The 13,803-nt window shown below is 39.2% G+C and overlaps 1 protein-coding gene across 2 annotated transcripts in view; it reads right to left on the reverse strand.

The window, feature by feature from the left end:
* Positions 1-896: 896 nt before the first annotated feature.
* The window catches only part of TMTC2 (transmembrane O-mannosyltransferase targeting cadherins 2), a 399,954-nt gene continuing 387,047 nt past the window's right edge, over positions 897-13,803 (reverse strand). For both annotated transcript variants that reach the window (XM_037143435.2, XM_053658800.1), the window contains exon 12: positions 897-3,527. In XM_037143435.2, the coding sequence (XP_036999330.2) occupies positions 3,348-3,527 (180 nt within the window). In that variant the 3' untranslated portion in view covers positions 897-3,347. The remainder of the gene's footprint in view (positions 3,528-13,803) is intronic.

Consider the following 13,803-nt stretch of genomic DNA (forward strand, 5'->3'; position numbering starts at 1 on the left):
CATAAGCAAACTGTAGCAACTTCACAGATCTTCGTGGCCACCTGCAGTGAGAGAGGGAGAGAAGATGATTTGTGGAAGACGGAACAGCTGGAGAAATGCCAAGGAGGGTGAAAACCTTCATCTTCAGGCTTGGGCTTTAGTGCCTGAGTGCTCACATGATGGGACATAAAAGCTCAGGACAACAAGGAGACAAGCTTGCTGCTTTGTGACCTGAACAAACTACTTCATTCCTCTGAGCCTTGGTTTCCTTAACTGTAAAGCTGAAACATAACCTGACACATCCATAGAATGTTTAACAGAAAATGGAATCTTTATAGCTAAATCTTATCCTATAATAAAATAATTTAAGCCATACATAATCATGTTGTTATGTAACAACAATTTAAACAAGACTATGGAATTGTCAGTTTGCCACCCTGTTCAGGACCCAAGGTTTCTTTATAACTGGCCTATGAACGTGTCTCACCCGTATCTCTCAGCCGAATAGGGTTGAGCTTTTTCCTCCAGAACCAGAACTAGAGAATCCAGAACCAGAACTAGAGCATCAGGGTCTTCTGGAAATGGCTGTTTTTACCAAGCAACCCAGGAAGCAGAGGACTGGTCCTGCCTGGGATATTTCCTAATACTTTTCTATTATAGTTCACCTACAAAACAAAAATCATGTCATCATTTCTGAACATGGCAAATCTGATTTCAGCAACCCTAAAAAGTAATGATCATTCATTATACATTAGCCACATTCTGTCTCACGTTGACTCTCAATCTCTAGCTTTTAAAAATGATTTCCTAGTCCTGAGCATGTGAGTGTTGTTGCTGTACATGATTTAAAAAAGGCTTACACAACGTATTTGTTATCAATGCTTTATTGTTGAAAACAAAATTGAAATTCTCTGGCACATAAAACAATTATTTCTACAAAAGGAAAGCCTACAAATCTTGATAATTTATACAAATAACAGTTTCTCAAAAAATAAAATTTTAATTTAGTAAACTTGTCTTGTGCTCTATATTTTTAGCACTGTCTGCAATAACCCACCATAAATCCCTGAGCGGAGACGTTTTTTGACCATGTTCGATAGCCCCCCCCCAGCCCTCCCCCTAAGGTGGTCGAAACCCAGCCCTGGAATGAATGGTGTCAGGGACAACTCGTTAGGAAAGATCCATGCATTTCATGACAGAGTCCCTGGGAGCTGGGTCAACACGGGGTGCCTCTGCTGTGCGATCAGCGAGCCTATTAAGAACCAAGTGTTTTGAAAGGAAGAATAGTAACAATAAAAACACATAAAGTGTTAAGACTAGGAAGTCATCATAGCTCAATAGCTATTTAAATAAATAAAAGTGTTAGACATTGAATTCATCTCTATATCCTTATATTAAATTCCTTATTTATTATTTTTATTTTTCCAATTGCCAATGCAGGAGAAGATGAAAAATACACTTTAACCCATACTTTTGGTTTGACCATGGGTTTGTTGTTGCAAAATGTTAAATATCATTCTGAGAACACAGTGATTTAGTTATAATTTAACTTTTGGCCCCTCAATGAAATGTTTACAAAATACCAAACATATTAGGAGGGCCTTATTATTAATGCCATCAACAAATCTCTCTCACTACCTTTGCCCTTCTCACAAAGACACTAGTGTCATAGAAACATCACTTTAAATTCTTTATCCCACTGTATTCAGATATGCAGAAAACATAGAATATGGAGAAAATGTGTCAGGATGTATTTCTAGGTCCAGCTTCCCTTTAACAGGAACGCTGACCATATATATATATACATGGAACATAAGTGGAAAGGAGAAAAAGCTAATTTTCAGTTGCAAGGAATTGGCTTGATGAATCAAGTTTTGTTTTGTTATTTTGCAATGGTAGAATAATAAATAAATAAATATAGAGAGCATTGTATTTCTACTTTCTCTAAGAAGAAGCTGCTAGTGGAGTGTTGTCTTTACAAAGTTAATTTTTAGTAGCAAAGTTTGACTGCAAGTCAAAAATGTTCAACAAATATTCTTCTCTAGTTCACTATACTAATGCGCCTTTACTTGTGAAATGATTGTTGAAGTGGTTACTAATAGGTAATGAAATAAAACACCAACTCTGCTAGTGAAAAATGGTTTTCAACTGTAAAAAGCATGTGGCAAAAGACCCAGAAACACACAGGGAATTGCTACACTCTACTGCAGCTTAACATAAGAAGTCATTTTTATGTCTTTTGGGAAATAGGAAAAATATGATAAAAACGATGCCTGAAAAACTTATCACCCTTACTCTTTTGGTACCTCCTGGAAGGTGGTCAGCGTTTCATACTAACTTTTTCCCAAACATAAAGTCATTGGCAGCCATCGTCACACACCCCTTTGAGCAGACCTGGTCTTTTAACCGGTAACATCTGGGAAGCACAAAGCACCTTCCCTTTGTGTCGAATCGCTGCTGGATCGTTATTGGAACTAGACACTTTTAAGTTTCCTTTTGATATAATCCTTATATAAGCATGCACATTAACCAGGTATAGCCATTTTAAAAAGGCAATTTTGAAAGCCTAAGAATTAATACAGTGGATTCTCCTAGGCAGTTCTGGGGGAAATAATGGTGACGGTAAAGAGAAAAATGCCCACCTGGCACGTGTGAGGCCTCTCCCGCCCCCCCACAACACTAGTATGAAACGTGTTGCCCTACTCTGCACATCCGTTTCAGAACATGAAAAGCAAATTATGCCCCCAAATGTGAAGGCTGACATCCAAATCATAAAACGTTGTGTGCACTAGTCAGGAAACAACTTTAGATTCTGATGGGTCCTGGCATCGTGTTTTGAAAAAAAGCTTTCTGAGTTGTAGAAATCAGTAAGCAGGCTGCCCCCGAGAGGGAAGACAGCAGCGTCAGGATGACCGGCCAGCCCCCGAGGCCCCGCACTGCGCCTGCACCACTCCCTGTGAACACTCGGCCTCCATAGTTTCTGGTGGCTGAATGGACACGCTGGCTTCTTCTCACAGTGTTTCAGAAACAATGTAATTCCTAAATTAGCTTTCAAAAATGAACAGAATTTGAAAGTTAGACCCTAACCCTTTTGTAAGAATGCCAGAATATCCTGTTTTAAGTGCTGTGGTTTAGTTCTATGAGTAACGATTACATCCTTAGGGGGGTTTCCAACGTTCCCCCCATTTTTGGTGTTAATGGCTGTGCCAACAGCAAAGCAGACACCCCCAGAAGTGGCAGTGACCTCTGCGACCTCTGCCATGGTTTTTAAAGTCCAAACTATCTCCTTTTAGCAATCCTGGGATATCCTGTTCGTTAGTGAAGCTAGCTTAAATTAATGGAGGAGGACCCGGTACCGCCCTCATGTGTCAGGTCTTGGAAGTCTTTAAGCCTTGCTTTTCCATGATGTTCCAGAGCTTGCGGAGATTGGACTGCGTGATGACATCATCCGGCTTGAGCTGCAGCGCCCGCAGGTAGTTGGCCTCCGCCTTCTGGAGTCGGCCATTGAGGTGCAGAATGGCTCCCAGGTTCATCAGCGCAGCTGGATACTAGGACCAGAGAGGGGGGGAAAATGATTAAGAGGAGCTTTCAAAGCTTTCCTTCAAGGAAGGCAAAAATCTTCATCCACTTATGCAAATGATTTCCTTATGTCTGGAGGCATTTTTATGGAAGCAATTTAGCAATTTATACAAACAGACAAAGATAACTAGGAAGGGGAAAAAAAGTTTCCTTGCAGCCGCTGTATACTTTGTACCTCAAAAAGGGCAGGCAGGCGGCTGGGGAAAAAAGTTTTCTTCTTTAATGAGAGAGCATGGGCTACATATGAAAACCTAGTGACCTAGTCAAGTTGTACTTTTCTAAGAAAAAAGTTAAAAGTTATACAATTTCAGATTGTCAGAATTACACTTTTTTCCAACTCAACACCAAGAAATAAAATTTAAGTGGGAAAAGTTGACAAATCTACATCCACCCACTTTTTGTTTCCTCTCCTTAGCAATATTCCATGCCACTTACAAATCTATAAATAAATAAAATATACTGTAGAATTTTACTGATGTTTTCAGGGTAAATGCCCTGAAAAAAAAATAAAACTCAGATACAACCACTGGAGTCCTTTCCAAATCTAGCCCAAGTAGTTTAATGAGACAACGTCCTAATTTTTAAGTCAAACAGTTCTTAAACTTCTAACAGTGAATGTTTACTATAAATATAGCAAAGTAAAAACACATGAAATAGACAAAATATGGCACAGAAAATGTAACCTTTATAAGAACAGCTTTGGTATTTGTTTAAAAGTAATTTGCAAACAGATTTTTCTGTGATGTGTGATAATTGCAACACAAAGTTATCTTGTGAAAGGCAAAGTCTGAAAAACAGTATGAGTTATGTAGCACTAGTTTAATACAGGGGTCCCCAAATTCTCAAACAGTTGTTAACAACAAAACTCCTTCCCAAGGAAAAAGCATTTGGCTTGCTCTCTATTTATTGGTAAGGGCTGCACTGCTCTTGTCTTGTCCCTAGGACTTTCTGGCTGACAGAGAGGAGCTAATATTTAGGCAGTTACATAAATGCATATTTCAAATATAAGATAAAACAAAAAGTGTTTATGCTAAGATTATGTTTTCATTTTTCAGATGATGTCAACTCTTAATTGTCCTGGCAATCTGATATCACCTAAAATAATTCACAATTATTTTTATGATTTAGTACTTTCATAATGCATGTATTTTTCAGCCGAGTTCATGTGTCTCCATTCTTCACTATAAATTATTTCTGAGCCAAAGCAATACTGGGGAGAGGGCTGAATAGCTCAGACTAAACCAACTGGGAAAGGAGATCAGATTTAGATTTTAAGAGATGGGGATTTGAGTTCTTGCTCAGCCACCGCTGAAACCCTGGTGAAGCCCTCTGGTACATGGTGCCTCAATTCTTTCACTTACAAAACACTGAAATAACATCAACTTGTTACAGAAAATACATGTAGCACCGTACATGCACATGGTAGAAACCCTACAAATGTCAAGTTTATTTTTCCTTACGTTTGAGGTCTAGCAAAGGCATGTTTGTGATACAATTTTTAATTCAATGGCTACATGTTTCTGGGTGTACACCAAAATTCTCTGAAGTCCTCACTCAACTACTGGGCATTATCTTCCAACTTTTCAACAGCCTTTCCAAAAACAATGTTACAAATATAAGCTATTACTGACCTTCGAAAACCTTTGGTGAAGATGACGCCACACTTATCAAGAAAAATACAGATGGTCAACATCTAAGTTTAAACACCAATCCAAATAAACAGAGCTCCAAATTACATGTACAGTGAACTGCTCCACATTGGAAACATAAAACAGCACCACCTACTCTGTCTTCCTAAGAGAAGTGTGTTATCATAACTCCCATTATTATCTTGTGCTTGATGCCCGAACACATTTCTGAATTATGTCCCTTCAGAGAACTTCGCACCACTATCAATAAATAGCTAGCTACTCACCTAATGGTGAAGTGTGTTCACAGTCTGAATGACTAGAGATGCTAAAGAGATTAAACGCTCAAACATCCTGCTACCCTGAGTAGGAAGACAGGAAATGGGGAGGGAGAACCAGGGTTGGAGACCATCCCTTACTTAACAGAAACAGAAGAGTCCCAGTGACTGGGGTGAGAGAAACCAGATGGCTCTGTGGGATAGCTGTTATTTCTTGAATCACTTTATTATCAAAGTGTCTGTACCTAACTATAATTGCAACTCAAGGGAATTTTAAAAAACACTCACAGGTTACCGAGTGAGTCACGCTGCCTGGGTTCCAATGGCAGCTCCACCCCAGAAATGCGTGCACTTGGACAAGTTGAATGAGCAGGTGAGCCCTCACTCTCTTCAAGAAATAGGATGCAAACAGTGCCTGTTTCCTAGAGTTGGTGTTGAGATTAGGAGACCACATATCTTTTCCCTTTTCTTTTCTGTCTGTTTCCTTATCACTCAAAAACACAAAGGAGAATCTCCTTGTCAGTGTGCCTGAATGACTACTGAATCCAAACACTGAGGTGTTCTAAACTGGCTCTTCCTTTACAAGTTTTTTTAGCCTTTCTTAGGTGAAACCTGGAAGAGAAGGTTGTGGTCGTAGGTGGTTAAGTATACCAAGTCTTTACTATTATTACTAAATTGTGGCCTGGGTTCTTCTGTCCTCAGAATACTTGGAGTCACTTCCCTGTTATCAAATGATGAAAAAAGATGTTAATATTATTTTAGGGAAATACAATGAAATCTGTTATCAAAACAAATCTGATGTTATAATGGTGTTTTAGAATAACTTTAATTTTGCATTATCCATACTAGCATGTTACTCATTAAACAAAAATGATCAAAAACTGACATTATGAAGTTAATGTGGGATAACAGATCTTGTGCAAGCTCACATAATACTCATTGATTTTGTTCACTAAAGAGTAAAAATCCAAGTAAACTAAAATGTGCACATTTAAGAACATCATTCAATATTTTAATCAGGTTTTTAACTTTGAATAGATTACTGTTTTCACAGGAAACATTTTGAATGTATGTATTTTAATAGAATTTAAAGTTCTTTGATTTAAAAATCAATGAACATATGTGATGCTTATTAAAACACCACTACAGATTCTTATTTGCATCAATGAAAACTGATGAAATTCACATACCAGTATGTTCAAATGTGACATACATATCCATTGCCTTAGGTAACTGCTTTGAAAGTGTCAAAAGTTACCTTGACATGAACAATTTCATGTGTAAAAAATTTATGAATAGAACTGGTTACAGACTACTTTCTCATTATACGGTTATTTTCTCTTTTCAAAGATGGGGGCTCCATCTTCTAAACCCACCACATGTCCCCTCCACAGGAATCACATAGGTAGGTTAGTGGATGCCTGCTGGACTGAACGCCCCCAGGTTGTCTAGCCTTGCTACAAAAACGGAAGTTCAGGGAGTGCCATCAGCATCAACTTGGTGCTTGACAGAAATGCAGAATTTCAGGCACCACCTACTGAATCAGAATCTTAATTTTAACAAGGTACCCAGGCGCTCTGCATGTGCACTAAAATGTGAGAAGCACTCTTCTAGAAGCCATTGCCATTTCCAGATCTAGATTATATCATTTTATGGCTTCTGAAATGAGCTTTTCTTTTCTTAAATAATAGAATGGAGTTCCTATAGAACGAAGTATGTCAGATCAGATGTCTATCCTCCCATAAAATACAATTCTTCTCTTGGCTATATACCGTATTTTTTCAGACTGTGAGATGCACCCCCACCCCAATTTGGGAGGAAAAGAGGGGTGCATCTTATAGTCTGAATGTCGCTTACCTGGCTCGCTGTCGGGGGCGGGTGGCAGCAGTGGAGCGGGGTCACAGATTATTAAATATTTTACCACATTTTTTGCTTCAAAAATTTTTCCCTATTTTCTTCCTCTAAAACCTAGGTGTGCCTTTTATGGGCTGGTGCATCTTATAGTCTTAAAAATACCATAATTACTTAAGGTAGTAAGTGTTTAAGTGAAGCTTTATTAACAGAGTCATAAATGACTAGATATTGTTAAAGAAGAAGGAATTAAAAAGCCATTCCATAACCAAGTAAGAGCATGTAAGGTTTCTAAATAGACACAAAGATGGCCTCGCTGGATAGCCGAAATGCAAGCAGTCCAGGTGACGGGCTGGCTGACTGCACACTGGGTGTCACTGCCGTCTGCCAGCCATGACTCATGGGCTGGAGAACAGAACCCAGCTACAACTGCTGATGTCTTCCCTCACACACATCCTCTTTTATTAAAGACAGCCGATGAAATCTGCAGCATGTTAACAAAGGCAGGCAGCAGCTTGCAACCCAGTAACACGGGGCTTGTGGCTCCATGCTACAAATGACACCACCTCCTACTTCACAGACTAGAAAGAAGAACCAGACCCTTCTTGTTTCCTTGAAGAGAACAGATGCTTTACATCAAAAGGACTGACTGGCAGCCATGCGGAGGCAACAAATGACGTCTTTTTTCAAGTCCCTAGGGAATTATGCCTTTATTGTTACTTTACTGTGGTCTTTGGCTTATTTTTCCAGCACTGGAAAAAAACAGCAAAATTCAAATAATAGATGTATATTGGGGTGTGTGAGAGCAAAGGCGACATTATAAAGGTCTGATGCTAGACTAATGCCCTTGAGGATCCCAAGGACCTGGCTGAGCTCACAGGGTCTCCTGGGCACACAGGAGTGAACAGTGAAATTTCCCTGCCTGCCTCTACTATGTAGTCTCGGACAGAGAGACTACAGGGGCAGGAATAGTGAGACCCTAACGAGATTTAGATCGGGAATTCAGGTTGCTACTGGGAGCAGGACTAAAACGTAGAGCTTTGGACAGAGGACTTGGTGGGGCCTAGACAAAGGAAAACGAGGGTTTGGTTGAAACGTTCTGATCAGGCAAGAGGTAGAAACCCAAGCAGTAACTGCTTCTTTGTGAACAATTACTAGTCCCTGTGGCCACGTCCCTTTTCTGAAGCTAAACGGACAAGCAAGGGAAGCTATGAAAAAGATAGAAATACTACACCAATATTTCTAATTTTATTAAAAACATTTCCATTCAAAGTGTTGCTGAACTCATCTCCCTAGCTATATATTTACTGTCACAGAAACTAAATAACTTTTAGAAAAAAATAACTTCTTACCCAGCTATCACTCAATGAATACACTAGACATATTTGGGATAGTTTTAAGATAACTACCTTTAACTTCCCTTCTGAACATAATTTACAAATTTAAATGAGTTTGCATGGTCTGAGGTTTTTAATGGATTCTCACTCTTTTTCAAGCGGTTGCCGAATCACCTGATGAGGGCTGCACACTGCCATTCACCTGGGTTTAGCTGGAACTGCTCACTCAACTGAATCTACTGGAGCGGTCCTGTACCGTGACGCTTGGAAATTAATGGTATAAACATTAAAGAAAAATGTCCATGAAAAAGAGTATTGATGCATAAATTGAAGAGTTCTCTTTATATTTATTGTGCCTTGTACATGGCAGATATTTAATAAATAATTACCGAATTCAAGTTTTTAAGATCGTCAGGCTCATGGAAAAATGTGTAACATGAACTGAGACAAAGATAGAGACCTTATTTCCCTCAGTGCCAATATCAGTCCTCCTCCTTTGTCCCAGTGGCTCGAGGTCACGCTAGTGCCCTAAATAAATCAGACCGGACTCCTCGCCCACCTCCACATACAAACCTGTCCACACATGCAAGTGTTGAGTCTTGACAACTTCATTCCCAAATCTCCTTTACATGCGTGTTCTAATGATAGTCTGTCCCTTTCTCCCATGGTCTAAGCCCTAATCATCTTCTCTTAGTTTATTTAAATAAAATTATTTTGATAAAAAATAATAAATGAATGAATAGCTGAACTGATTGATGGGTGATAGATTAAATGAATGAAGATAACAGTAAAGCCATACGAAGGTTTTCTCTATTGTAAATAAGGCAGGCATATAAAGTTTCAGAGAACATAAAAAAGCTGTCTACTTGCCTAACTAATAAAATTTATAAAGACAACTGAAGCTCCCAAATATCTTTCACTACCCTATCCAGAACTCACTTTCATCCTCTCAAGAAAACCACGATCCCAAACTTGGTATTTGTCGTCCCAGTACACATTTTACACTTCTTTTTGTGTACCCATAAAAATGGGTACATTCAAAGGTTTTAATTCTGTACATTTTTCATTATTCTTCATGGGATGTCATCCTGCCAAGCACTTGACTGGAACTTAAATTTTCACTCATCATTTTCTTTTTCAAATTTATCCATGTTGATATACATAAAGTTTAGTGCTTTTTTTTTTTTTTCACACAGACGTCAGTGAATGACTACCGTTCTCTCAAGGACAGAAATACAGATTCTTCAATACAGGGCTGTCATCATTATTCCGGTGAATATCTTTACACACACTTATGGGAGAGTTTCTTGGAGTGGAATTGCTGGGCCAGAGGGGTCTTGGACATTGCCAGAGAATACCAAATTGCTCTCAGTGCGATTGTATAAAAATGCATTAGCATCAATATGTAACAGGAGTCTCTTGAATCCACACCCTTCTTAACACCGATCATTTTCATTTCTGGAAGGTGAAAGCTGTAAAACAGTATCTGTGCTTGATTTCTTCCCGATTGCCACAGAAGTTGGATAACATTTTCATTTGTATAAGTTTAATAGCTTTTTCTATGTTCTCTTAGTGACCCACCCTTTCTTTAACATTGGACAGAATAAGCCTTGTAAGGGTTGTCACCTACATGAACATATTTGAAAGGTTAATTACAGAGCTCATACAACCTCAAAGCAGCCCCCGAATAGGACTATCTGCCTTGGGTTTTCCTGGTCAGGGTCACTTCTCCGAGACTGACGGCCACGTCCACACAGTTTCCAAGATGAAAGTTGTTATGCACGAAATGGAGTGCCGTTGATACAGGTTCGGCTTGGGAGTGGGTGAGAGGACGGTGACTGGGATCTGTGGAGCCAGAGGTGGGTTACAGGCAGGGAGCAGAATCCCCCGAAGTGTCTCACACTAACTACGGGGAACCTTAGCTAACAGCATGCAGAACAGACTTTTCCTTATGGTTCTGCTTCTTTATCTTTATCTAGACTCCTTGCTTTCTGGCTTCTTCCTTCCTTTTCTCAGGGACAAGAAGAAAATTTAAGATGAACCACAGATTTCATATTCTCTATCACCCTCCATTTCCTGCTGGCACTGCCTAGTTTAGCATCTGATCCTATAGCTAAATTCCATCAGCCTCCTGCTGTGCTCCCCACCTTCAATTTCTTTCTGACTGCAATCTATCTCCCATCCAACCATATGTCTTTCTTAGCACCAGTGGGGTTTTGGAGGGTGAGCCTGTGCCCAAAGCTAGACTCTTCAGCCCATGTGCTGTTCTGAGCGTTCACTGCTTGGTATAGTGCTCCTTGGACAAAGCTCTTCTTCCATTCTCTGTTCAACAAAGTTCTGCTCATTTTTACGAGTTTAGCAATCCCTAATTCATAGCTTACTTCTCCCTGTTCTCCAAGTAGTGTGTGCATACATTAATTGCAACACTTACCACAATGAATTATCTCCATTTGTTTTAGGTGTCTGCATGCTTTGCTGGAGGGTGAGACAGGGGATTGACTTTAGCTGTCTCTACAGTGCTAGTTCCAGGCACTGAGAGAAGAAAAATGTGTGCGGTTTAGCAGGGATAGCTGCCCTAGACGAGGTATATTCTAGCCCAGTCTCGATGTAATATAACCATCATTTATTAAGCACCTACTACATGGCAAGGGCGTTGCCAGACACTCTAGACAAGTGGTAAACAAGAACAATATATGTACTTCTAGTCCACATGTGGCTCCAGCTTAGAAGGTGTACATTCATTATCTTAATTATGCTACTCAAACTTATGAGGTAAGTATAACTGTTGCCCATGCATTGCTCTAAGCACAATAGGAGATCACACAGAGGAAGGATTCTTGCTCTGAAGGAGTCCGGCCTCCGGAACATGAATACAAATTCTCGTACCGCACAGAAGACTCAGACCTACCCACAAAGGAGATGCTGACACTCAGCTGTGCAGGACAGGGGGACTATGACTTCGAGTTAACAGGTTGCTTTGCATCTGTCACTCTTTCAAAATCAGATAGATGGTATATAAATAACCTTTGAAATCAGTGGGTCATATTAAAATCAGTCTGTTACTTTTTAAAAGTATTTTTAACAAACTTCTGAGAGCAGAGCCAACAGTGGAGAGAAGCCCTAATAAAGAAGAGGGAATTTAAATTTGTTTAGAGATTAAAATGTCAATAGTGAGATATCTGTGAAGTTAACCCTTCTGAGACCAAACCAAAAATGGAGAAAGAAATCTTATTAAAAATGAAATATATTAATACACTAAGCAAAAGATCTCTCACAAAATTCTGTGACAAAACAAAACCCACAAGCAATTCAATGCTCCCAGGGGAGAAATGACAGTTCTTTGCAGTCATATTTTCAATACAGTTGTACTTTGAATAAATTATTTCTGCAAAAAGATTTACTGAAGTGTACATAGAGAAGAGGAAAACAACAGGAAATCTAGCAGTGTCGAGGCAAATTCTGACAGATAATATAAATGATTCATTTTGTTTCTCAGTTTCAATACAGTACTTGTGTTTTTGAAATAGCTTTAAAGAAAACAAAACGGACAGGTGACATGCAAGACACACGCTGCAGTAAGGGAGTAGTTTCCATTTGTCGGTGACACATTTTATCTTTTATCTTGTCCCACATCTGCTCCCTCCAAGCGGGTGTCACGAGAATGTCCATTTAACTCTACGATGAGTGTGCATGCCACAGTGTGGAGCGCTAGTCATTGCTATGGCAATCAAAGTGCCAACAGCTGTAGTTTGGGGGACAGCCAACAGTAATGGTAACACAGTCATTTTGAAGATGGTCGTTTCTTGTAACAGATTTTAAAGTGTATCTATTCAGTTAAGAAAATGATCGAAGAAATTATTTTTCACTGAAGATACTCCCTTTTCAAAGACAGGTTTTCCTGATGTCCACAATTTCACAAGAATGTCTCCCTCATGAGCCAAACAGAAAATCTAGAGCTGGGTCGTCTAAGTTTCACTCCTTCGTATCTTTCATAAAGTGTAATCACTACACTGTAATCACTACACTTGAAATAGCATGTAGCTTTTCATCTGCAGTAAAACTATTAAATAAACATTTTACATAAGTGAGAAAATACATGATGACTTAAAGTGCATGCAGATGAGAAACATAAGAATTTACTGAATCTGAAGACACTGAAGGGAAGTTTAGAAAGGCATCTGCACAACAAGCAAACGCCATCTATATCTTTAAAACATCAAGAACTAGCTTTCTGTCCTTACCAATCTAGATGGTTCTTACCAAACCCCACCGCATCTCCTTCTCCTTTTCTTTGAACCAAATTCCTCGCCTGTTTCTACATCCAAATATGATTTAAGCGACATAATTCACTCTACACTTTATTCATTTCTTCTTAGCATGAAGGGGTGGGAGGAATGTATGCACGCTTTCTCAATCATAATCCTATCACACGGAAGGAATTCCAGCTGCACCGGCCATCCAAGTGTGTATGTGTGAGCGTGAGTTTGAATATATTCAATAAAATGATTGCTCATTCCAAGCAGTTGGAGCATGTCACTGGAATAATCATCTGGTTATTAAAATGTATTTCAGAGATATGTTGGAAGTTGGTATTTGGGGCTTATAAAACTGAAGAACTCAATTGTCATGGAAGATAGAGAGCTAATTTTTGGAGGGGGAAGATGCTGGCTTTTTTTGTGTGCTAAGCAAACTGATCATCTGATCAAAAAGCTGCAGTACTGCCAGAGGTACACTACATTGACAAAAATCAAAGTTATACTGGAGTAAAGCTCTACAGAAGCCATGACAATTAAATTCAGGAAGTTTTTAAACCTATGTATATCAGTCCTCCAACTGACTTCTTTGTTGGACAATAAATAGCTTTCATTTGATAGTGGTCAACTGGGAGATACTAGTTGGCATATTTTGGAAAGCACAGTTTTGTACCTAAATAGGCCTTACTGAAAAACACACATTTTTTCAAATTATGGAAATGAGCATGTCAGAGACCTCAAAACAGTGGATTAAAATTTAGTTTAGGCATACACACTGTAAAGATGGGAAAGATTTTATTCCCTCTCACAAAGCAGATGGAGATCCTAGTGTGAACGGGCAGGACTCCAGGAGTGACAGTGTCATCCAGAGCAGTCGCCGTTCTGCGTGACATTAGAA

Source organism: Artibeus jamaicensis, unplaced genomic scaffold (genome assembly GCF_021234435.1).
Source record: "Artibeus jamaicensis isolate MK-2021 breed Jamaican fruit bat unplaced genomic scaffold, CSHL_Jam_final scaffold_584, whole genome shotgun sequence".
Classification (NCBI taxonomy): Eukaryota; Metazoa; Chordata; class Mammalia; order Chiroptera; family Phyllostomidae; genus Artibeus; species Artibeus jamaicensis.